Raw genomic sequence first — 27,958 nt, forward strand, 5'->3', positions numbered from 1 at the left:
TCATTCTTAAGTTGTCATTTATTAAAGCCACTTCGACATTCATAGAAATGAAGATAGAGTTCCCCTACATATCATATGCTTTATTTTAAAGCATTATGCACAAGCATCAGAATACAATATAATTCCATAGTTTTGCTTCAACACCAGAATAGATAAGCAGGAAGAAAATTTAAATTTTTGCTTCCTCGAGTGCTACTTTCCCTTTCTGAAAGCATTCATTGTTGAAAGCAGCAAAGTTTTTCACATTTATATATAGCCTTGGCCTTTTCTCATCTATCAATTGTCCCAGAGGTCCAATCTCTTTATCCGGCTTTGGCGTATTAAAGGTTGCCACAGATATCCTCAACTTGTCAGTGTTGGTCAATACCCTATGCAGTGGGCTCTTGAAAATTCCATTGCTCATTATCTGCATGATATCATATACAGCAAACTACATATATATAAATCTTGTAAATTTCTTTTATAGGTTAGGCATGTTAGTGCATATTAATTGATTGCATCTATAACATGTCAGTATTATGAATCTTTACTAGTTTAAATATTTTTAAATATTGAATGAATATCACAGTACATTGTATGAAGGTGACATTTCTTTGCATGCAAAACTTGCTTAAGCACTACTAAGTGACCCTCCAACTGACTAAGTCATACCTGCATTTGATCCCCAAGATTGACAACAAGAGCATGAGGAATTACAGGAACGTTAATCCATTTGTCATCTTTGAAAATTTGAAGACCTACTACTTCATCATCTTGCAAGAGAACTGTGGTTCCTGATCTATCTGAATGAGCTTTGAGACCTAGAACCATATCAGGTCTAGAACAAGGTGGATAGAAGTTAAATCTTGCTTTGATCAGTGAGTTGTCTCCAAACTGGCTTGAGAAGCTGCCCTCTACCAAATTCAGAGACTTTTCCATGGCCTTAAAGAGTATATCCATCACACCCTTCAACTTCACAACATATTCATGTAGAATATCTCTGTAAAATTAAATAAAGGATTAATCACTAACAATATGAAAAAGGGCTTTATCTATGGAAATGCTTCACCAAATGCTAGACAAAGGATAAAAAATCGAAGTGAAATGTTAATACTACTACCAGTTTTATTAGAAAATATTTAAAAATTAACATGATAATAAATGTGATTGATTGATTGGTGCCACATTAGCAACATAACAATTGAATTTTTTAATTACTTTTTATATGTTATGGTTAAAAGTTGACACATCAATTTATAATGTCTATATGTAGTAAAATTTGTAACATTTGTAACATCACTCAAATAAAATTATGTAAATTCTATTTTGATCTCTTCATCATGATGATATTACAAATTGAAAAGAAATAAAAAAAAAGTATATTAAACTTACTTGAAATCACTTGGATTTTCTGGCCAAAAGTTGAGCCTTCTTTGATCTTCTGGGAAGACCTTAAGACATAGGCGATGGCTCCAGTCAAGGATTTGCTTTTCTGAAACTACTCGATCTTGCCCATACCCTTCAACCTCATTTGCTGCTCGGGAGTACTTACGCTTTTCTTCTGCTGGAAGTGCAAAAAACTGTTTTGCGACTTCGCGTAACTTGTCAAGTAGTGAACTTGGAATTCCATGACCTATTGCCTGAGGCTCAAAGGTAGCTTATGACAAGTTATTATAGAAAAAGAAATACTCAAATTCGATTCATTTCTTTGAGGATCTAAACATATTATTAAATCCAGATAAACGTTCAAATATCTATTTGAAAATTTTCTAACTGTTTTCTCTCTAGACTCTAGTGCAGGCAAGCACAGTTATTTATTTATTTATTTATTTTATTTCAAATTCAATAGTTAGAGGTGGAGATTTGAATCATGAATGCTTTTGTTGGAAATAACATAAAATGTTAGTTGAACTATAAGACTCTTGGTCATATGAATAGGTTTATGATATAAGGTTTATGATATAAAGTCTTAACTATTGAGTTACAAGGCTCTTGATCATATGAATACGTTGATGATATAAGGTCTAACATAACTAATATTGGTTTTTACTATGATTTTAATACCGTTACATATTCTAGATTTGGCAGTGGCTCATGCTCAAATGCATCTAATATTCTAATCACATTACCCTCCCAAGTACATAATCCTTATTATGCCTTGAATCAAGAAATATCAATTATTATTTATTTAGGTATAATCAGGGCTCAACTTCTCTTGTATATTTATAGAGACCTTCTGTACAAAATGCCTTGACGAAATAATTTTCCTAGTAAAAAAAAGGATAGCTATTCTGCCTAATGTAGCAGAGAACTTTCGGTGAAAAAATTTCAAGTTAAATATAAGTCCTAACCTGGAAGCATCCTCCTGAACGAATTACCTCATAAAGTAGAAAAAGCTTGAGAATAAAAACACCAATTTACCATCTACTAACCATGTTAATTTTCAACTAAACCCCTCTTCTAACATTTACAGTTGAGGCGAGTTAGCTTTTACTAAATGTACTTTGTTAAACAAGCATCATAATACCACACAATTCCATACTTTTACCATCAACTCGCTGAAGAGTAAAGAACATATCATAAGCACAGTGAGAAATTGAAAAACTTGCATTCAGTATTCCCATTGACATAATTACAAACCTAGCAATTTTCACCTCGCAGTTCAAAGAAACGTCAACTTTACCAGTCACAACGCTTTAGAAAATAAGATGACAAAACCGTCATTTTCTACTCAGAATTATTTAACTGGCCTTCCCCATCACTTATTCTAAATCCTATGTTGATTGCAATCTACATTGTACAATCATAAGTCGAAACCCATATCACCAGTGACACAGCCGCTTTAGGGCCAACAACAGTTCCTTAAACAGCTATACTATTACCACATTTTGTAGAATATAAATGTATGAGTAAAATCTCAAATTGAATAATGATAAGCTAAGAATGTATTGATCTCTTATGATAAATTAATCAATTGATTTAACTAAGTTGATTAATTAATTCAATTAACATGCAAAACGCATGGTAGCACAAACAAATCACCAACTAAGTTAATATGTAACGGAAAATAAAGTTGACATGGCGATTTGTTTACGAATGGGGAAAACCCTTAAGGCAAAAACTCCACCTGATGATTTTAAGATAAGGAAGTCAATTTCGTACCATACCGCCCGGTATATACCATACTAGTCAGTGCACCAGTATAGATACCCCTCTTGTTTCGTACCCAAAAAAATACCGGCCGTGCCGGCGAAATCCAGCTGTTTCGGCCAGTAAATGGATATCGGGTAAAGATAGAGAAATCCCAAAGAAAAAGTCTCACGAATTTTCAGAACTTACCCAAAGCTGCTGCAGAGCCGGAGCCACTCCGCCTCCTACCACTACCGACAACCTAAACCCACCGATCCCAACCCTTAAAAACCCAACTCACACAAATCAACCACTACACAAACACACAACCGATGAATAAAAATCCGGCCGCCGTCTCTCCCTCATTTGCATAAGCCCAAACAAAATCCACTGATTCAAAAACAAATAAACCCATAAAAAAGTACAATAAAACCCACAAAAGCATCAGTGTGAAGAGATGAAAAAAGAAGAGAAAGAAAGAAAGAAAAAGCAATAGATGTGAAGAAAAAAAGAAAAAGAAAAAAGAATCATTGAAGCTACAAACGGGGTGAAAGAAAGGAGAGGAGCAAATGTAAAAGAAGAAAGTAAAAGAAACGTAAAAGCTTGGTTTTTGATGAGACAACACAATTGCTCATAAGTGAAATATCTGAAAGAATCGAGTAATAAAAACAAAGTCAAACAATACTTGTGGTTTACAGCTCACATGTAGTATTATTTTATTATTTTGAAAATAAATTTTATTTTATATTTTATTATACTTCACTTTTAATGTTTTACTATTTTATATTATTTTTAGTTGTAAGGTTGAATTTTATCAACCATCTTGTTTTCTTTATTCCGTGCCAAATTTGTTTGTATTTTAGCAATTAGTAACCCTATATTTAGGTGGGAATCATGTAAGGGTAGTGTGTGAGAGAGTGTAAAGAAATGCTCAAGATTGTGCAAAGAAGCAGGGGCTCGCGACTGGATCTCGCGGGTGGCTCGTGGCTTGCAAGCCGCCAAAAAGGTGCACACGTGTCAAGCATGCCAGAAGTTGAAGAGTCAAGCCAGCTGTTGCATTATAGGACAAAAGTCCTAGGCTGGCCAGGCCATTAGCTCGCGGCTTGAACTCGCAACTCAACCCAGTCGCGAGGTCAAGTTGCCAGAACACCCTGTTTGAGAAAAATTGACTTTTCACATTCCTTCTCACCCTACTATATATATACCCTTATACCCACAATATTGAGAGAGCTTCCAGAGAGAATTTTGAAAGAGAAACCCTAGAGAAAAAAAAGATCGATTCATCCACAATCTTCACATAGAGACTCTTCAAATTCTTCTACTCTCTTCCTCTCCATTGTTAAATCCTTGAGAAGTACATTACCAAAATCTTTTCTCACCATACCCATATCTGTGAGGAGGCCATTTGGTGTTTGGGAAGCAGTTAAGAAGGGACCAGTTTCATATTAGTAGATGCTATGGTCAAGTAGCAGAATCCGGTAAGCTAAAGAAGAAATAGGTTCGGCGTAACCTCGTTAGAGTAGGAGCTTGGAGGGCATAGGTACATTGGGTAGATTAGGCTTGGAGGGTTTTCTGTTGTTCATGTATCCCAACTACATTCTTTAGTGGATTGTTTACCGCTTGGAAGGCAGCGGTGAGGTTTTACGCCGAGGGCTTCAGTTTCCTCTTCGATAACACATCGAGTGTTATCCTTGTGTTTGCATCTCTCTTCTCTTAATCTTTTCCATTTAATTTCTGTTGTGGATGTGAATTTAATTGGTTTAGATTCTTTATCAATTTTGTATTAAGTTTACATTCATTTTCCACACATTAATTGTTTGATATTAAGCTTGAATTGGTTATTTGTAAATTGGAGGTCTAAATGTTCAAGGTGTTTTATACACTTATTGAACTTTCATTAGTTTTGATAATGATGTATTGTTATTTGTATTTGTTTATTATCATACTTATATGTTTGTTTATGTTAAATTATATTTAATAATAGTAACATGTGTAATTATTATAATGAAGCATTGAGATAACTACAAACTCACTTTAATTGTTTGGCTTTATTTGTAAATAGAATAGTGATAGTTAGTGTACGATTATGTGTAATACTGTGTGTGCAATAAAAATTTTCTTATAAATAATTTTAGTATTATTAAATAATATATGACAAAATTTTGCTTAATTACAAAAACATTGGGTGTGTTTGTGTATCTCTGTGTTGATTTGTCTGTGTGGATGTGCTTGTGTGGGTGTGTGTGTATATATACATATATTAAATATATAAAATAACGGTAAACCCGAAACGGTACATCGGTATTGACCGGTATCCGAAATATATCGTATCGATGACCAAACTGGTACAACCTTTGGTATGGTATTGACTTCCTCGTTTTAAGGTCACCACTCTCGAGAATTCACTATTATTACAACAAGTAGTTACAAGTAAAGGAACCCCAGTACCTTATATCAACCTACAGTTAAACCTTTATCCCAATACTCAATTGGAATTGTTTTGTAGTGACGATCTCTTCTTTTTAATGCACAGCTCTCAGTATGTGACTAACTAATCGATGTGCGGATCCTAGTACGTGACTTACTCACCAACTTGAGAAAGATGTTGGCTGCAAAGTTCTTCAGTTCATCAACACAATGAAGAACACAAAGCTCCTTGGTTATAAAACCCAACAGCATACAAACGCAACAGCTTCTTCAAGAGAAAGATAAACTAGGGTAAATTCTGTCTTCGGTTACAATTTGTATGAACAAAACTTTGCCTCACACTTGCGTAACCTTTGACAGCCCTTAAAATAATCTTTATATATGTTTAGGGTTGTGAGAAAAGATAACCTAAACAAGTATACACGTATTGGTGTGAAATCAGATCTAAAAAACTGATTTTCATAAATCTCAATAGATAGCTTATCTATCGAGCAACTGTTGAGCATCGAGCTTACATAGCCTTTTAAATCTCGATAGTTGCTATTGGTCGAGCTAGCTGTCGAGCTTTAAAAACCAGCACTTCTTCACTTGATTCTTGGATAGATTTACATGACTTTAACACTTGGACTTGAAACCTTATTCCTTGAAGTATTAAACACATCCCAGATCTACCAAATTACAAGTAAAACACGTTTTGTCAAAAGATTAGCCAATTCTATATTAACATATGTTCCTAACATGATTCACATATGTCCTAACAATGTCCCCCTTTGACAATCCGTGACAAAACCACAACAAACAAATGAACATATGAGAGAAGTCATAAATCACTCAACTCATACTCACTTGTTGAATATAATAAAATCTATCCTAACATAAACCCTTGAAAAACTTTACAAGAAGAGAGTTCATGGCAAGAAAGACTTTGACAACCTGTATTTCTGAAATACTTTAAACAAAACTCATCAAGACATTTTAGTGTGAAACAAAAATAAAAAAATTTCATACAATTAATAAGAAGCATGTGCATAGAGAGAGAAAAGAAACAACACATGTAGAGACAGGTGAAAGAATAAAATAACAACCTCAATATATATAACAAAACGAATACAAGGTTTGCTATCATAATGTATCTAAAAAGGAAAGAAAAGAAAAGATACAAAAAGTCCTCACTACATCTCTCAAAAAGAAAACACTCCCCCTAACAAAAATATCTCCTATACTAACTCTCCCCTAAAGTACATGACTACTCTCATATCCAAAACTATTCCTTTTTTTTGTCATGAATGACAAAAGGCAAGTAACTCAAACAGTCATCTCGTTATCACCAGAAGAGATAGCATCCTCATCCTCATTATCGTCGGAGTCACCATCATCGTCCTTATCCTCTGAAGCCTCTGGAGAAGAAGAGGGAGATGCCACGAAGCCAACAAAGCGAGCCTACTGTTATGAAATACGACTGACACAGGTGTTCACCTGACACAACTCATCATTAAGTGTGTCAAGGCGAGCATCCATGCTTTGAAGCTACGCCATGACTGCCTCGAGGGTCACACCACCCACAGAAGAAGAAAGAGCAGAAGAGGCCAGAGGAGTGCCATCTTGGTCCGTGGCCACTTCGGTTGAAGCTGGGCCTCGCTTTGTCTAATGGTTACCACATCGATGGCACCCATAACGAAGAAGTGATTCGACTCAGGATAGGAGATAGAGAAATGGCAAATGATCTGCGTGATAGCCAAAAGAAAGATAAGCTTATCATTGGTCGTTGTATCCCTATAGACATCTATAAAGGAGAGTATGAAGTGAGAGGGAAAGTCTATGGTAATCCTCTTAATGAAGGACAACAAAAATTAAGCACAAGGCTCAGTAATGGAGTTATAGTGAGACAAGGGATAAAGAACAAATGCGATCACCATGTTAAGGAACTGCAGATCTTTTGCAAATCCCATGCAATGGGTGTTTTGACGGTCACTCCAAGATGATGGTGTCTCACAGAAGAGAGACAAGAGTTCGTCTTTAGACACAGTCCTAAGAAGATCATAGTTGGGGTAGTCAGGATGCGCTGCCCTCGATATGTGTAGCACCTTAGATATAAGATCCGAAGTGACTACAATGCGCGTACCCCAAACGTGAGTGAAGAAATGAGGTACAGAATAATCAAATCCATGCATGTTGGAGTAAAACTCTTCTATGATCACGAAGGGACAAGTGACTGGGATGCCACACAGTAACTCCCAACCCCTACTGTAGATGACAATGGGAAAGTCAGTATCGGTAAAATCCAATAGGATGACTTGGCGTTTCGAATGAATGCCTCGTTGATAAAATTTCTCCGAAAAGTCCTTATGGGCTTTATCATCATGGAACCTGACATGAGAGGGGGTAGGATCAACAAAAGTAGATGCCCCAGAAGGAAGAGGGTTCTGGGATGGAGCAGATTTCCGTTTAGATGCCATAGAGCAACTAACCGAGAGAGAGAGAGAGAGAGAGAGAGAGAGAGAGAGAGAGAGAAACATGCAGAAAAGCACCAAATAATTTAATATCAATAAGATAGAAACAATATTGGTACGTATGCATTAAAAATGTATGAACATGTGACGTGCAAAAGTAAAAACATCATGGGCTCAACCCAATCCAACCCTACTAGCACACATCATTTCAACAGAGTAAGCTCATATCTAAAATGCAAGAATTATTGTTAAAATGCAAATGTGATGCAATGCATGATCATTTAAAATCATTTAAACAAAACTCATCCCAAAAATTTCATAAAAACTTCATTAATATTGAAAACCCCAAAATATTTCAAAAACCCCAAAAATTAGGTCAAAAGAGATGAAATGCATGATAAGATGAGAGAAATGAGATCATACTAGAGGAAGAAATCTCTCTTGAGGCCGAAAAATGAATAGGGAAGAAGTTTAGAGTGAGAAAGAGGTGTTTGGGAAGGTAAGGAGTCTAAAAGAGTCGAGAGAGATCAAGAAAAATGAGTGAGAAATCGCGCTGACCCTTTATATAGAAATCCACAATTCTTGGTAGATTGAGAAGTATCGAGAGGTGTTGAGATTTAAATTTCAAAAAATAGAGCTATTGAGAAGTTATTGAGAAGAGTCCTCAGCAAAGTGACCTCGATGGATTGAGAAGCTATCTAGCATCTATCTAGCTTACAGAAACTTCCTCGATAGATCGAGAAGCTGTTAAGCAGCTATCGAGATAAAATCTCAAAAACTTCGATGGATCGAAAATGCGAAAACAGCTATCGAGAAAGGAAGCTCAAGAGGCTCGATAGATAGCCTAGCTGTCGAGAGGTATCGAGAAGCTGTTGAGATTGCTTAAAAACAGTTTTTCAAAGAAGAGAAAAATACAGATATGAATGTAATCAAGCATGCTACTCAACCGAAGATCCAAAAAACATTTTAAGCCCTTAAAAACATCTCTCAACAAGAAAAATGTCAAGCATATAGATCCAAAAAACACTCACACACTAAACCAGTCTAACTAATTTTATATTTAAAAAACAAGTCAAAATAGTTTAATGAGCATACAGTAACACATGTATTCCTTGTGATGGCCAAATCACATTGTACTTGTACATGTATCAAGAGTAGCAAAGAATATTGCATGTTGTGTGTGAAAAATATCGCAAGATTGTATAAGTCTCTACACGTTATGACGATTTGAGATATGAGAAAATTACTTTAACTCATACACAATCATAACTGCTTGATGGAGACTATCACCTTCGAGGTACATCCTATAACTCCCACATCTCTTAGAAGACACGCTTGCAATCAATAATAAAGCATTTTGATTCTTTTTGCTTTTATTTTTCTTTGCATTTTTTGTTTGTTAAATATATCATGCATGGGCATATAAGAGAGAGAAAAGAATTACCCAATAATGTTAAGTTTTTGACATTGCTATGCCGAAGCATACAGATGTCATTTCATGATTGGTGGGTGTTGAGGACAAATTTTTCACACCACATGGCTTCATTTCATTGGCGACCCGCATCACATCAATATTATCATAGATTTTGGGAGAATCTATTTTAAAGCCCGAAAGAGTCCTTATTCACAATAATGATGCCGAAGCCCATGGTCCAAAACTCATGGCGATATAATCTCATCAAGGCCCATAGTTCGTGCTCATGGCACAACATCTCATTTTTGGCTCATGATCCAAGCTCATGAGTCTCATCGGGGGAATTTTGGGAGTCGTGGTTTAGAGGGTCAAGAAGTATGTTCAGTAAAGCTACAGTGATTCAAAGTTGATAAAGGAAAGCATGTTGCTTGGCATGTCTTTCCTAATTCCCTGAACTCTGACGGGCCAGTGTGCAAAAGGTAACATTTGGGTAAGCCTCTCATATCACATAAGCACTTAAAATGATAAAACTCCCCATGCTTTTTACATAAAAATTAATGTCCGTCATATAATATAAGTTTTAAAATATAATCATATCATTCCATATTAATTAGTTTATTATTTTCATATAAATCAATTCCAAGCACATGGCTAAATATATATCTCATACCTAGCATTAAATGCTCTCTTTACTTTCCAAGATTTGGTTAAAATACAAAAAGATCATATTTATATCTTTAAAACTTCATCAAATATCAACCAACTAGTCTATTACTTACCAAAATTATATATGGACTAAACATATAATTTTTCCAAAAGAAGAAACTTAGCCGAAAACACCAAAAACGGCTCCAACGAAAACTGCAACAGCTTCTGCACAAGCTGTAACAGCTCTAGCGGAAGCTGCAATAGCTTTTGTAGAAGCTGAAACAGCTCCAACAAATCTGTAGCAGCTCCAGCAGGTTGACACATGTTCTAAAATGATGTCATTCGCCCATAAATGCCCAATCCCAGCAGCTATGGTACCAGAAATAAGAGGATCCCTTAAAGATCATCTCACCATCTTTAGTTAAATCATGAATTTAATGCCAAATATTTTTTCTCCAAGCAAAGGATGTCATCCACATGACATCATCCAGCTGTGTCAGAAACATTTAAGTCTCAAAATTTCTTCTTTTGGTTAAAAAACAAAAGACCACTTACTTTGTCAAAGATTTTCCCTTATTTGCTAATTTTCCTTCAACTAAATTCTGATCTAGTTACATAACTTGGCTCTATATAAAGAGGACCAAGCTACACACTAAAGACATCATCCATCCCCCCCTCTGTCTGAACCCTCTCTTTGATCTTCAATAATTCTGAAACTCCATTCATCTTGCTGCCATATCTCTAAAAGATCTCCATGTCTTTCTTCATCCCTCTTTCATCTTCCATTTTCTGAAACTCTATTCATTTTGCTACCATATCTCTAAAGATCTCTAAACTCTTCTATACTTCTCCATCTCCCTTACAAAAATATATCTTCCTAGATAGCACCATTACACACTTTCCATCTCTCCCACATTTCAATATTCTGAAATTTCACTCATTTTTATTGCCCAAAACACATCTTCATCTCATTCTTTATTTCCCATACAAAATCTCCCTTCTTAGAAAGCAACATAACCCATAACACGAATAATCTCATGTATTTACTATATTCAACCTTCATATTATCTATCTCACACTTCCATATATTTTATAAACACCTTCCTCACAAAATAGCCATACATACTCAGTGTTTTAAAAACCGGACCAGACCAGCCGGTTCAACTGGTTCAATGGGGAACCGGACCTTAATTTGGTCCGGTTATGATTAAAAACCGGAAATGAAGGAAAAAACGGAAAAATCGCCGGTTTAATCGAAAAACCGGAAACCAGTACGGTTAAGCCGGTTTTAAGCTTGTTCACTAACACTTCAGCCACTGTGTTTCTGACCAAAAAAATAATAATAAATAAGAGATTTTGTTTCAAATTTAAGAAGAAGAGAGGTTTTGATTTTGAAAATGTTGTTAAGTCTAAAGTTGTGAAGCCTCAGATGCCCACATTGACACCAAAAATATTAGATTTACTATTTATGACTTGACACAGTTGAAAAGAACTGAGGAAACCCAAACCAAAGAGATGCAGCCACGCAAGTACAGTCTGTCTGCTTCAATTTAAGAGCTTTTCTTGCTGCTCTTATATATATATATATATATATATATATATATTTGGCTGAATAAAAAGAATGAGAAAAATTTTGCTGCTGCTCTTAGAGACTTGCACATGCACTGATGCACATATATTGACCGAGAGAGAGAGTATTGAAGGCAAAGAGATGAGAAATTAGAAAAAGATAAAAGAAGAAACTAGTATAGAGCTTTAGTTAACCAAGGTGGGGATGTAAGGTTTCAAAATATGTGGTGGGTGGAGTATCAACGTGTAAAGAACTAAAGGTGGGATATGTGGTGGAAAAGAAATGGGCAATGATATTGTCACTCATTAGTGACTTTTTAATATTTGAAAAATGAAAGAATAACTAAAATAATTTTTGTAGTGAGCTTGAGTTTTGTTGTCTAATATATAAATAAAGAGAGATGTTATATTTATAATATTTTTACAATAAATTATAGGTGGTTAATTGTTATTAATTCAAATTTGAACTTAATACTAAGATTACTTTTTTTTTTTACAATAACAACTAGTAACAATTTGCCAATTAAAATTTGTTGTAAAAATATTGTGAAAATATTGTGGACATATCATTTCTTATAAATTAAAGTTAAGGTTTAATGTTTTACTGTTATTTAATTTAATTTTTTAGTTAAAATATTAGTTATAAAATTATTTATTTATTTATTTATATTTTATAATTATTAATTATTTATTTATGACATCATCAGTTTGACCATCGGTCCGACCCCGGTCCGACCATAAAACCGAGAACCACTCTCTATTCCGGTTCTTTGACCGTACCGGTTTTTAAAACCATGTACATACTCATCATATATCTTTAAATTACATGCCTCACATAGCATACAAGATCCATGTCCAACAAAGTATTTACATACAATTCCTATACATATTACAAACACCATATCTCACAATATATATATATATATATATATATTTCTTACCATCTCTACACATCTTAAAACGTATCAAAATATTCTTCCAAGAACACATCACAAAAGCCCTTTCTCATGGAAGACATATATTTATAATGCTAAAAGCCCTTCTTATAGAAGGCAATATCACTCATGCTTGACTAAAAAACTAAAAGAGCATTATATGAGGAAAATTATTTAAGTGCATGATTAAGGGGACAAACCTAACCAACCGATGCACACGGCTGGATATGCTCTCTCTCCCTCCAGTTGCACCCATTTTTCCCTTTTCAAACATGAAGTCGCCATGAAAGGATTCACTTCACCATGCTGCTGAAATGTTAAGCCCACTGGTGTTGTACGGCTGAAGCTGCAAAGTTTGAAGGTTGCTGAAATGACTAAGTCCACTGATGTTACGGCTAGAGCCCCAAATTATGAAGATAAGTCATTATATTTTACCTTCAAACTTATATTATTAAGTTTATTTTATTCACTATCATTATACCACTCAACTAATGTTATTATATTGTTGGAATGTCATCAACCTATTATTGTTATATGGCTAGGGCCATAAATCACATAAAGAACAAAGTGATGCTATACGGTTGGAGTCAGAAACACACAAGATAAGTCAATCTTTCTCTATTTTCAATATTACATTATTAAGTACATGTTAATTCATTATTATTTTACCACTGGATGCAAGTTATTTTAATATCATCTCACTAATACTTCATTAATGAACATACATATTAATAAATCAATCTATCATCATCTCACATATATTATTTGGACATGAACCATCCTTGGACACATATCTTTTTTGGACATGAACTACCATTGGACATTTATTATTTGGATATGGACCATTGCCGGACATACCTTATCATGTTGAACATGAACCATGAACTGCAACTACACATGGACTATTGAACTCATCTCATTATTGTACATTGGACACCTAATTAAACACTTTCTAATATTGGACATCACTTAACAAACATAATAATAATGTATCAACTCACCATTTAATCAAAACTATCATGCTAAACATATTATTTATTTATTTCAACCATTATCATGATTCTAAGACTTTGGGTTTTATCTATTTTGTAAGCTTACAAAATACATCGATAGCCATTGGTCTATGCGGCCCAATGTCGAGTTCCAGGTTGACCTCCCCAAAACAAATCCAGGCCTAGCAAAGTCACACCTCCAAAAGGCACATGGCTACACGCAAAAAACCGCCTCCGACAGCGGGCAACAGTAGTGAGATGATTATTTATGCCTTTCTCTTAGGATTTTTTAGTCATTCTCATCAAAAAGAGTGATAGCGTGTTAAGTACAAGAGATTAGTTAATCTTACTTATCATAAACACGAGCCATAAAGCTCACTTACTTAGTTATGCATAGAGATGCTCATCTAAGTTGCAAAAAATACAAAATTTAGAAAATTTTGTTTCAATGGCCATCCAAGGTACACAAGTACCAATATACACAAACACACACTATTGTATTTTTCTGATTTTTCAATTTTTTTTTATTTTTTTTATGAAAAACAAAATAAGGCAAAACTGAAAACAAACAAACAAAAACATGTTAAACAAAGAAAAGCAGAAAACTAGACTATCTCAAAACAAGAAAGCAAAACACACAAGTAATGCAATAAAAAAATAGAGGGAGAGAGAGAAAAGTGACAAAATCACTTCAAGCCTTTTTCATTCCACACCTTGGAAGAACCTTTTCGTTTAGCAAACCCTTGATTTGGCGGTGAGGGGGAAGGATTAAAACCATTCAAGTTCGAAAGGAACATGAGGGCTTTGAGAAGATCTCCAAGAGGAGCAAGAGAGGATGGAAATTGATTCTAGTTTCCTAGTGAGATCATATTGTTGCTCTGTTGAGTGGCTAACCACTTATAGCAATTAGGTCGAGTATGTCCGGTTGCTCCATAGTGATGATAGAGATGCTGCTTCTTCTATTTAGACTTTTAGGTATTACCTTTCTTAGTCCTAGGGTTTTTAGTCTATTTTTTATCAAGTTTAGGGGGTGCTCCTTGTTGAAGGCCAAAATTTTACAAAAAGCCAATTCCAAGAAAAATAAAGAAGGCCCAATTTATGTCCAGATTTACAGCAAAAAGGTCATCAAAAAGTCCAGCAAAGTCCAGTGAAAGAACTGGGCCGGGATACCCAGAGGTTGCCAGAGGCCCGGGATCCTCAGGTAATGCAGCACAGTTATTGTGGGATTGAAACAGCTCAAGAGAGGCACCACGAAATACAAGAAAGGAAGAACAGAGATGTCCTTCTCAAGTACCCAGTGGTGCAACAAAGAATCAGAAAGTATAAAGCAAACATTCATGAACAAAGGAGTTGTACCACAAGGAACCAAGAATGAGAAAATCATACGTAGAAGCAATTGGAAGAGAACTTTCAACCCAGCAGTAAAAGATTCCAACTATTAGGGAATAATGACAATAAGGAAATAACACCGACAGCTAAATGAGAAACCTTGAAAGAAGAGAGATTGAAGGCTAATTGCTGAGGACGCCCCGGAATGGAAAGTCAGCAAATGACTTTTAGAGAAACAGCAATAAAAGATGAAAACTATGAGAAAAAAGGGAAGAGATCAGCCCTTGAGCAACTGTCACAGCACGAGCTCTGAGGGGCAAAAGAGAGAAATCACTAGTACCTCAGAGCCCTAGAAAACACGCTATAAAAGAAAGAGAAAACCCATGTTGAAGGGGGAGGATTTTCAGGAAGGAAGAATATCAAAAACAGAGTCATTAGAACTCTGTAAAATTTAAGAAAAACAGAGGAATGTCTCCCGGTATCCCAGAAACAGCCACTATAGCACATACTTGGATTCAAAAGGATTCAAACTTTGCAAGTCTTAGAGGCTTGAATAGCCATCAAAGTCTGTAATTTTTGAGTTTATTTGAACCTTGTATCACGTCTTAGTGAGCACACTTGTAATCCACAATCAAGAAAAATAGTGAAATATCTCATATTGATTTGAGAATTTCTAACAATTACTTTGCATATTTCTTTACTGCTTCTTGCTGCTCAATACATATATATTCTTGCTTGTAAAGCTGAGTCCCTGCCCAAGCAAAGCCACTCAGACTTGAGTTCCAAATCCCACAAGTCTTGTGCAAAAGCATAAGTCTGTGAGAATTGGGGCCAGGATCCTCGTGGCTGAATCATCCTTATGAAATTCATTTACATATATGTATATGTATTAATATAAATAAATATATATATATATATCCTAATCTAAGAAACTAACAATTATTTGAAGATATGTGCCTTGTATGGTTGTTCTTGTGTAGGACCTATAGAGGTAAAAGGAAAGGACAAAACTTCATTGCATAACAAGCATGGAGAAAGATTGTATAGTGCAGAGAACCAGAGATTCTGGGTTCTTACAGGCCTAATACGCCCCGGGATCCCACGACAGTACGCCCGGGGAGGAATCGCATTTTTGCCTTGAGGAGATTTATGTGACTTGCGCACAACTTGGTTCGTAATCAGCCCCCATTTAGCTGCGGTGAACCAAGCCCAGTCCACCAAAACACAACTATTTGGCCCAGGATCCTTGGGCCTGTGTGCTAAAGAAAAAAGCACTCTCACATTTTGGCGACTCCACTGGGGACTGGGAAAAAGGAGAGGGAAAAAGCAGTCCCTTCGCAAGCACGGCTCCAAAGCTACGAAACACCTAGAGGAAGAAAAGTTCCTCTTAGTGCATTCAACATCAAGATCCCAAAAATGCGGGTTCCTCCAACAAATGTTCTACCGAGGGACTCTATATAGAATTTTGGGGAATTTCCCAACACAAGATAAGTTTTATGCGTTATTATTTTCTCTGCTTTACAATTTGAACATAATGGATCATTGCCCTGCTTTTTAAAAGAAAAACAGGGGGTCATGTAGTCATATTTAAACAATCATAATATTGTCTCATTGCTTTAAAGAAAAATAGAGAAGTGAACAAATGAAATATATTGATGAAATGAAGATTGTATGAGCTACATAATAGAGAAATGGCCCCACATTTGGGGGCTAATATATTCTTTCTTTTTAAAAAAAAAATTCATGATATTGTTTCATTTGTTTAAAAAGAAAAAGAAGAAAGAGAAATAAGTGAATCAAAGAGATTTGATGAAATGTAAATTACATAGCAAAGCAATTTCCTCACGCTGTGGGGCTAAATAATTTTGCAGCAACTTGATAATAATATCATATGGCGCAGGTTAACAAAATGGACAAGTTCCTTGGCTTTACCCACGGGTTTAGCAAAATGGAGTAGTTCCATGATCCCAACAAAGCCTTGGAGATCCTTGATCCCAGCAAAGCCTAAGAAATCCTTGGTCCCAACAAATCTGAGGAGATCATTTATTCCAGCAAGGCTGAGTACATCCTTAATTCCAGCAAAGTCTAGGAGATCCTTGACTCCAAGAAAGCAAAGCCTGGGAGATCCTTGATCCCAACAAAGCTGAGGAGATCCTTTATTCCAGCAAGGCTGAGTACATCCTTAATCCCAGCAAAGTCTAGGAGATCCTTGACTCCAGGAAAGCAAAGCCTGGGAGATCCTTGATCCCAACAAAGCTGAGGAGATCCTTTATTCCAGCAAGGCTGAGTACATTTTTAATTCCAGCAAAGTCTAAGAGATCCTTGACTCCAGGAAAGCAAAGCTTGAGAGATCCTTGATCCCAGCAAAGCCTAAGAAATCCTTGGTTCCAACAAAGCTGAGGAGATCCTTGATCCCAACAAAGCCTAGGAGATCCTTGATCCCAACAAAACTGAGGAGATCCTTGATCCCAACAAAGCTGAGGAGATCCTTTATTCCAGCAAGGCTAAGTACACCCTCAATTTCAACAAAGCCTAAAAGATTGTTAGTTCCAGCAAAGGCGAAGTATTTCCACGAATCCAGCAAAGTAAAATGGTTGTAAAAAAAAAATGGAGGCATCCAGAAAATGGATAGAAGTTCCATAATAGCATCAAGAGAAGGTGGATCAAGCATGATTCAACAACCGCCTCATGTCTTGGGGGCTAAAGCCTATTATATAGTGGACCTTAAATATATTTTGAAGAAAATCAATAGAAACACTATATTGCAAGTCAGTAGCAAAATCAACATTATTGAAAGCTCAACAACTATACAATACATCTATCATTTCTTACAGCTCAATATTTGGGCTCACCTATGGAAATAACAAGATTTGGAGGAGATACAGAGACCACTGGAAGACACCTACAACTAGCTCTAAAGGCCAACCATGACATCACAACTATTGCCTAATCCTCTCAATGTATCACTAGTACGTGAAAGAGGGATTGAATGGGAAGCCCACAAAAGTCACTGCCAATCTTAGTCATTTCATCCAGCACAAAGTAAACTTTGTGGAAAATATACTTTATGATGAATCGGCTCCAGCTGAAGAATATCTCATTGTTAGGATCCCGGGGAGCTCCCATATTTGGGATCCCGAGGGTTCCTATCGCAGAAGAAGAAGAAACCTCGAGGGAAAGCAGAATATTGCTTATGAAGGCACGCGGGACCTGAATGTAGCCTACAAGAGGATCTCGGACCATCATCTTACATGATAGCCCAGGAAGAGATCCTGGAGGAACCTGGGGATACGATGAGTCAGAATTTCCCATCTCCAGGATCCCAAGGGGTTCCCATCCTAGAAGAAGGAAGCAATGCCCATGGTTTGAGGGATCCCTTGGACAGAAAAAGAAAGGAGGAAGGCTAATATACTGTTTACGAAGATCCTGGAGAAACTTACAGATATGGAAAGGAAGACATAAATCCTACCAAAGGAAAAACTAGAAGAGGTGAACTTGGGGGCTAACGCAAGGAACCTAGGGCCCATCCTAATCAGCAGTCAATACAGAAAAAAAGAGCAACTGGTGGAGCTATTGAAAAAAATATGAAGATTTATTGGCGTGAACTCCTTCAAATTAAATAAGGCACGTCCAAAGGATAAATTTCCTTTGCCTAAACATCAATCTCCTCATAGATCCAACTAAGGCAACAATAATATCAACCATGAAGAGGCATACCACGATCAGGGAACTCAAGAGCTTCTTAGAAAGAGTTTCTTACATTAGGAAGTTCACACCAAGACCAACCTTGGTCATTAGTGGACTATCCAAACTGTTGAAAAAGGGGAATGTTTTCATATGGGGAGTTGAGCAACCAAATGTCTTTCATAAAACTTCAACAGATCATGAGTCATTTGCCTACCATATGGGTACTATCCATGGCAAAATCACTATTGTTGTACCTGAGATCTTGATCCCAAGCATACAAAGCATTGAAGGACACTGAAATGAGGTATCCCAACATAGAAAGGGCGTGTATGGCAGTTATGCATCTCAACAACTGAATCATTACTTTTCATCCCACCAAATCTTGTTGGTGACAAGCTCTCATCCAATAAAAACCCTCCTCAATCAGCCCTTACAATCTTGAAGAATAGCCAGGTGGTTAATATTAATTTCACAATACAACATAGGTCTGAAGGACCCCCAGAGCTATCAAGAGCCAAGCTGTAACAAACTCACTGACCCAGTTCCCCGAAGAAGAGAAATACCTATTAAGTGAGAAGATCTCTAAAAAAGTAGTAGCGGTAGAGATCCTTGTAAAGAAACAGACTATGAGGTTTGTGAAGAAAGCCTTCAACGAGCATGCCTAGAGGAAGTCATCTTCTTCCAGGATCCCCGTACGAAGATCCCCCACTTGAAGAAAACACCATGACAGAATCATCTTGGTGGAGCTTCTGGCCATCAGTCTACCATTGAGAGCAACCTTAGATGACTCATAAAAGAAGATTCTTTCCATAAAGAATTTGTTCACAGCCAAGAAAGGATATTTTAGAAAATCTTCGGAGAAGAAAACAAATCCTCATCCCTTTAAAGAAAAGAAAATAAATTAGTTCAGTAAGCCCACTTGAAAATGAAGGGCTACAAAGAAACTTTTTCTGAAGATTGAAAAATTCAATGGTCATGAACAAATTTTCCAAGTGGCATGGCCTAGGACTTGGGAAAAGGCAAATTTTCCATGTACCTAGCTCAGGACTTGAGCAAAACAGAAATTTTCCAAGTGACATGGCCTAGGACTTGGGAAAAGGCAAATTTTCCATGTACCTAGCCCAGGACTTGATCAAAACAGAAATTTTCCAAGTAGCATGGTCTAGGACTTGGGAAAGGGCAAATTTTCCATGTACCTAGCTCAGGACTTGATCAAAAAAAAGAAATTGTCCAAGTGACATGGCCTAGGACTTGGGAAAGAGAAAATTTTCCATGTACCTAGCCCAAGACTTGACCAAAACAGATTTTTCCAAGTGGCATGGCCTAGGACTTGGGAAAGGGCAAATTTTCCATGTACCTATCCCAGGACTTGATCAAAAAAAAAAAAAAAAAAAAAAAAAAAAAAAAAATTTTCCAAGTGGCATGGCCTAGGACTTGGGAAAGGGAAAATTTTCCATGTACCTAGCCCAGGACTTGACCAAAACAGATTTTTTCCAAATGACATGGCCTAGGACTTGGTAAGAGCAAACTTTCCATGTACCTGGTCCAAAACTTGGCCTAGAACCATTTTTCTAAATACATGGCCTAGAAATTGGCCAAGAGCAAAAGTTTCCAACTACGACCAAGAAAATGGTCAAAAGCAAAAGTTTATGGGTACAAGCTGTAGCACGTACCAGCAATAGGTAAAAGTGCAGATTGTAAGCATATCCCAGTCATGGCTACAACTTTAGCATGTACCAGCAATGGGTACAAACTGTAACACGTACCAGCAATAGGTACAAGCCGTAGCACATCCTGGCAAAGGATGCAAATTGTAAGCAAGGCCCAACGAGGGGTACAAAGAGAAAGAGCCTCGAGTGGGTATGAAAACCCAAAAGTGGGTGTGTAAAGTGCACAAGATTGACCTCCTTGAAAGGAATTGGTTCAAGGGAGCCTAAGGAAGCAAGGAAGGCGTAACTTAAAAAAAAAAATTCTAAGAGTACATCACTCGAAGCCACACAAGCATGGATACTTTTGCAAGTTTCTATACAAAGAGATTAGTCAATGACATTGCAAACCAGCTAGCGACATTTCCCTCCTCCTTCAAGGTGCAAACTCACCAAAGGCTTGGAGGTATTTCGACTTAACAAAAGAAAGGTACCCTTTTGGTAAGCCCACTCATTACTACCATGTTTGAATATATCAAAACACTGCAAAATGTTGTGCAAGAGGCATCACCCATGCACTAATATTTTATTCATATAGATTAAAACGAAAATTCTAAAAATTTTGGTCTTCTTACTTGACCAATTATCAAAAATCAAATTTGGAATTCTTGTGTGGTTGAGATCCTCACATGGTTTCATATACATGAAGTAATTTTTATTGCCATATCTTATTTGGCAATTGGCTTTTCCAGTGCATACACTGGGGGCTAAAACAAGATTATAAATTTTCCTTAGATATATCTTTTACTTGATGAAAATTAAGAAGTCTAGTGCGAACCTTACTGTACATAAGTTTAGCCACTGTTATTTTCTTTGGCTTATGAACTATATGGAATATAGCAATTCAAACAACAATATAATTGGTGGCATGGTATGTGAATAATCTGCTGCAACCTGAAATATTAGATAATCTCTCACAATTTGGAAAAAGAATGAGGCAAAGACCAAGAGCATCCACCAGAAGAGCAAGGTCTTTAGCTAAAGCAAGGCGTGGAGATGTTCCTAAGCCTTCTAAGTCATGTCCTCAGGAAAGTTTCTATCTCTTAATACATTTTAAGAAGAATAGCTAACCTTGATTAGACTTTAAATCAGTATGTTTTTATGATTCAATGATTTATGATATCATGGTCCCATTGGTAAGTCACTATTCATGGACTAAAAATCTCATGGGGCAAACATCTTGGTGTTATTCACCTTAGCCATAGCAAGCATGTACTACAATGCATAGAATATCTTTGGCAAAATTCATGGGGGATCCCCTCATTCAACCTATTTTGTAAAACAAACAAAATCTTGTTGACAAAGCTGTGCTATCTTATATTAAGATTTAATATGCATTCAACATGATTTTTGTATGCTACTTTCAAAAAAAGGCATATCCTAGAATTGCTAGCAAAAAATGTTAGTGCTAGAAATATACTCTTAGTATCAAATGCGATACCAATATAATTTGGTTATACATATATATCTGCATATATTATTGATAGTTTGACAAAGTTGATTTATTGAATACCAATCTACAGCCTAATACTAATATGAAGGTGAATTCTAACCTTTCGCAACATGTTAGTACATCCCATGAAGGAAGTGTAGCAATTCCTTTGGAGTTTCCCTCAAGAATTATTTGATCTACACATTCGTTCTACAAACCAGAAAAGTGTCCAAAAACAATTTTTTTTTTCTCGCGCGTGGGCTACAGGTAACCCACGAGCTCGGGGGGCTAATGTTGAAGGTCAAAATTTTACAAAAAGCCAATTCCATGAAAAATAAAGAAGGCCCAATTCAAGCAGCAAGAAGAATCAACATTAAGGCCCAATTTATGTTCAGATTTACAGCAAAAAGGTCATCAAAAAGTCCAGCAAAGTCCAGTGAAAGAACTGGGCCGGGATACCCAGAGGCTGCTAGAGGCCCGGGATCCTCAGGTAATGCAGCACAGTTATTGTGGGATTGAAACAGCTCAAGAGAGGCACCACGAAATACAAGAAAGGAAGAACAGAGATGTCCTTCTCAAGTACCCAGTGGTGCAGCAAAGAATCAGAAAGTATAAAGTAAACATTCATGAACAAAGGAGTTGTACCACAAGGAATCAAGAATGAGAAAATCATACGTAGAAGCAATTGGAAGAGAACTTTCAACCCAGCAGTAAAAGATTCCAACTATTTGGGAATAATGACAACAAGGAAATAACACCGACAGCTAAATGAGAAACCTTGAAAGAAGAGAGATTGAAGGCTAATTGCTGAGGACGCCCCGGAATGGAAAGTCAGCAAATGACTTTTAGAGAAACAGCAATAAAAGATGAAAACTATGAGAAAAAAGGGAAGAGATCAGCCCTTGAGCAACTGTCACAGCACGAGCTCTGAGGGGCAAAAGAGAGAAATCACTAGTACCTCAGAGCCCTAGAAAACACGCTATAAAAGAAAGAGAAAACCCATGTTGAAGGGGGAGGATTTTCAGGAAGGAAGAATATCAAAAACAGAGTATTTAGAACTCTGTAAAATTTAAGAAAAACAGAGGAATGTCTCCCGGTATCCCAAAAACAGCCACTATAGCACATACTTGGATTCAAAAGGATTCAAACTTTGCAAGTCTTAGAGGCTTGAATAGCCATCAAAGTCTGTAATTTTTGAGTTTATTTGAACCTTGTATCACGTCTTAGTGAGCACACTTGTAATCCACAATCAAGAAAAATAGTGAAATATCTCATATTGATTTGAGAATTTCTAACAATTACTTTGCATATTTCTTTACTGCTTCTTGCTGCTCAATACATATATATTCTTGCTTGTAAAGCTGAGTCCCTACCCAAGCAAAGCCACTCAGACTTGAGTTCCAAATCCCACAAGTCTTGTGCAAAAGCATAAGTTTGTGAGAATTGGGGCCAGGATCCTCATGGCTGAATCATCCTTATGAAATTCATTTACATATATGTATATGTATTAATATAAATAAATAAATATATATATATATATATATCCTAATCTAAGAAACTAACAATTATTTGAAGATATGTGCCTTGTATGGTTGTTCTTGTGTAGGACCTATAGAGGTAAAAGGAAAGGACAAAACTCCATTGCATAACAAGCATGGAGAAAGATTGTATAGTGCAGAGAACTAGAGATTCTGGGTTCTTACAGGCCTAATACGCCCGGGATCCCACGACAGTACGTCCCGGGATCCCACGACAGTACGCCCAAGGAGGAATTGCATTTTTGCCTTGAGGAGATTTATGTGACTTGCGCACAACTTGGTTCGTAATCAGCCCCCATTTAGCTGCGGTGAACCAAGCCCAGTCCACCAAAACACAACTATTTGGCCCAGGATCCTTGGGCCTGTGTGCTAAAGAAAAAAGCACTCTCACACTCCTAAAATAGATTTACCCTTATCTATGTTTTCACTAACTAAAACAGTTTTGACATCAGTGTTCTCAGATTTCATATTGTTAGCAGGAGAAACAAAAATAGTAGTATAGAGGAAGCAATATTAGGAAAAGAGAAATCATACCCTAAACTAGTTCGATTAGAAGCAGATTTCTGTAAGCTGAGCATCTCATCAAGTTTTGCACTTGAAGTCCTCTCCAACTATGCTCTAACTTGAAATGGCTTCGTTTCAAACTTCGTGGTCTTGTTAGCCAAGAATTTATTCTCAAATCTCAGTATTCCAATAGTTTGATAAGCTTCATCAAACTTTGTGGAGATTTTTTCTCACTCAAGCTCCACATCACTGAGTTTCTTGGTGGCCAACCTATACAACTTCTCATACTTTTCGGAAACTTTGTATAATTTTGCATAGGCTGTGTGGATGTCATCTTGCTCATCCATCTTTTCAAACTTAGACTCCACCATGTCTTCTTCTTCATCCACATCTTCAACAATCCCCTCAGTAGGATTTACAGTGGCAGTGAAGGCATTTAGGATTCCATCATCATCAGTTTTCAAATCATCCTCAAGTTTGATATTGCTCAATGTAGTAGCAAGTGCCTTGCTTTTCCTAATGGTCTTAAGATACATAGGGAATTCTCGTTTCATGTGTCCAAAATCTTGACACCCAAAATACTTAGGTCCTGAGGGAACATTGTACTGATCGCCATCATCCTTCTTCCCTTTGTCTTGACTCTTGAATTGAGACGAACTAGACTACTTGTAGTCTTTGTCAAATCCATTAACATTGGCATTCTTCATAAACTTTTTGAATCACCTTGTAATGTAGGATTTTATTTTAGAATCTTCATCGTCTGAAGACTCATCTGTGTCACTGCTCTTATCCTTCAATGCCATGCTCTTACCCTGACTAGATTTCCCAATCCTTGTCAAACCCAACTCATAGGTCTGCAGATTGCCAACTAACTCTGTCAAAGGAATTTTGTCAATAACTTTTGATTCCTCAATTGCGATGATCTAGGCATGAAATCTTTCGAGTAGAAATCTGAGCACCTTTCTAACAATCTTGGGTTCAGGAATGATTTCCCCAAGATTAAAGGCTGAGTTCACCATGTCCTTAAGCTTGACATAGAACTCATTGAACGACTCATCCTCCTTTATCTTAATCTCTTTGAAGCTTGTAGTGAGCCTCTGAAATTTTGAATCCTTGATAGCCTTGGTTCCCTCATACGTTGTCTGGAGAATGGTCCATGCTTCCTGTGCAGTTTCGGTAGAGGATATCTTCTTAAACTCCTCATTCGTGACTACATTGAATAAAGCATTCAATATCCTGCTGTTGAAGTTAGCCGTCTTGATATTAGCATTATCCCAATTGGCCGGCGCTTCCTTTGGCTTAGTCCAGCCTATCTCCACAGCTTGCCACACCTTTTCATCTAATGACTGTAAGAAATCTTTTATGCATATTTTCCAGTAAGCATAGTTAGTGTCGTCAAATAAAAGAGGTATAATCAATGATTGTCCTCTATCCATGACAACAGGGGTCAATGGATCACACAACAAAGATTAATTCTAATCAAAGTGTGCCTGCTTTGATACCACTTGATAGGCCAAGAATATATTTACCCCTTGTGATAAATTAACCAATTGATTTAATCAAGTTAGTTAATTAATTAATTCAATTAACATGCAAAACGTGTGGTAGTACAAACAAATCACCAACTAAGTTAATATGCAGTGAAAAATAAATTTAACACGGTGAATTATTTATGAATGGGGAAAACCTCCAAGGCAAAAACCTCACTGGGTGATTTTAAGATCATTACTCCCTAGAATTTACTATTATCACAATAAGCGGTTACAAGTAAAGGAATCATAATACCTTATACCAACCTACAGTTGAACTCTTACCTCAATACCCAATTAGACTTGTTTTGTAGTGACAATCTCTTCTTTTCAATGCACGGCTCCTAGTACGTGACTAATCAATTGATGCACGGATTCCAATACACGACTTACTCACCAATTTGAGAAAGATGTTGGCTGCAAAGTTCTTCAATTCATCAACACGATGAAGATCACGAAACTTCTTGGTTACAAAACCCAACGGCTTACAAACGCAGCAGCTTTTTCAAGAGAAAGATGAACTAGGGCAAATTCTGTCTCTAGTCACAATTTGTATGAACAAAACTTTGCCTCACACTTACGAAACCTTTGACGGCCCTTAAAATAATTTTTATATATGTTTAGGGTTGTGAGAAAAGAAAACCTAAACAAGTATACACGTATTGGTATGAAATTAGATCTAAAAAACTGATTTTCATAAATATCAATAGATAGCTTATCTATCGAGCAGCTGTCGAGCATTGAGCTTACATAGCTTTTTAAATCTTGATAGATGCTATCTGTTGAGCTAGCTGTCCAGCTTTAAAAACCAGCACTTCTTCACTTAATTCTTGGACAGATTTGCATGACTTTAACACTTGGATTTAAAACCTTATTTCTTGAAGTATTAAATACATCCTAGATCTACCAAATTACAAGTAAAATGTGTTTTGTTAAAGGATTAGCCAATTCTATATTGACATATGTTCCTAACATGATTCATATATATCCTAACAAATAATAATGAGAAAAATGAGTGGTTAATATAACATAGTTGAGCTTGTACCCATTGGGTTTAAGTTTTTTAGTTTTAGGTTAAGTATGCCTCTTTATATATATTAACTACTTACGGAATCAAGATGTTTATCACCCCCAACAAGTTGTACTAGAGTTAATAAATAATTGAGGGCTCGTCGAAAAGAAAAGTGGTGAATAAAAGGTCATATGAGAGTTGATTGATAAGTGAGGGCTCGATAATGGATTTGGAAAAGAAAAGTGATGAATAAGAGATCACAAATGAGAGGAAGAAGACTAACCCTATGTTTAGATGGAGGGAGATATTCCAACCACCTCCTGAATAATAGACATTTTGGACACATGGTTAGATGACACCTAAAAATTGATGATCATTTTAGTTCTTAAACAAAAAAATAGGGCTCACATATTGTGGGCCCAAGTAAGGCACACGTACCCTACTTGAACCAATAAATGATCTAAAGACCCCATCCAAACTCTTGGGTGACCAACTCAAGTCTTCTTCCACTTCTTTGTCTTCTATCCCCGACAACACTACAAACCAAAATTACATTATTGATTCAATGATTACACACACACCAAAGCATCGTGGACATCACAGGTTGAACGAAAAAAAAAAAAAACTGTAATCTCAAATGCAACCTATCACATTATCCTCCCAGAACATAACCCCTTATTATGCCTTAATCAAGGATAACAATTATTCTTGATTCAGGCATAAACTAATCTGTTTTACTATTGTCTTTCGCATGCTATATTTACAGGATATGATAAATCCTTCTTTTCTTTTTTCTTTTTTTGAGGAAAAGACAAGCATGTTCTAAAATAAATCTAAAGTACCTTGATGAAATATTATCCCTAGCAACAATAGGAATAGCTATTCTGTCTAATTAAGTAGAGAACAATATTAAGTACTAACCTGGAAGCACCCTCCTGAGCTTAGAGCTGATCTTAGTTTCTCAAGTTCATTCTCTACTTCTTTAGGATCATGTGATGAAGATAGGGAGAAGATGCTGATATCGATTATAGGAGATAGGGAGAAGATGCTGATATCGATTATAGGAATTGAGGCTAGTGGATCAGAAGACTCTATAGATCCAAAGCTGCAATCTTTAACTATGTATTCTTGTGGTGGTTCTTCGCTATTGATGGACATTTCTTCCACACTCTTGGAAAATGTATCCATTTTAGCAGAAAGGAGGACTACTCTGTCAGTGACGTACACTGTCCGTGGGGTTACAGCTCACAAGACTATAGGAGCAAAATTAGTACAGTACCAAGAAGGAGGCACATGCCTTTCAAAGCTTTTGATGATTATGGATAAAAATTGGGTACCCATTCAGATGATAATGTATATAATATTCAATCCTTTTGATCATTACTTTAACAATATTAATATAATAGAGGAGTAATATAATTTGCCTAATTAGTAATTTTTAAGTGCTTTCGAAGTACGAAAGAAAATATCTTTTTATTTTTAATATTTATAATAAAGTTTATTCATTAAATTCATGTTAAAATTTACTATGAGTATATTTGGTTTGGTGGGTTTTAGGGAGGATGAAAAAAATAAAAGAGTGGAAAATATGAGAGAAAATGAGTAAAATCTCAAATTGAATAATAATGAGAAAAATAAGTAGTTAATATAATATAGTTGAACTTATTGTGGTAATAAT

General features: G+C 36.2%; 1 protein-coding gene across 1 annotated transcript; it reads right to left on the reverse strand.

The window, feature by feature from the left end:
• LOC126715485 (codeine O-demethylase-like) lies at positions 1-27,612 on the reverse strand. The gene is made up of 4 exons (XM_050416100.1): positions 27,202-27,612; positions 1,372-1,619; positions 652-979; positions 1-406 (listed from the first exon to the last, which is right to left on the reverse strand). Exons 1-4 carry the CDS (start codon positions 27,466-27,468, stop codon positions 170-172), a joined length of 1,080 nt encoding a protein of 359 aa, XP_050272057.1. The 5' UTR covers positions 27,469-27,612; the 3' UTR covers positions 1-169.
• Between the last annotated feature and the right edge of the window lie 346 nt (positions 27,613-27,958).

The sequence above is a fragment of the Quercus robur genome, chromosome 2, assembly GCF_932294415.1.
Source record: "Quercus robur chromosome 2, dhQueRobu3.1, whole genome shotgun sequence".
In the NCBI taxonomy this organism is placed as follows: Eukaryota; Viridiplantae; Streptophyta; class Magnoliopsida; order Fagales; family Fagaceae; genus Quercus; species Quercus robur.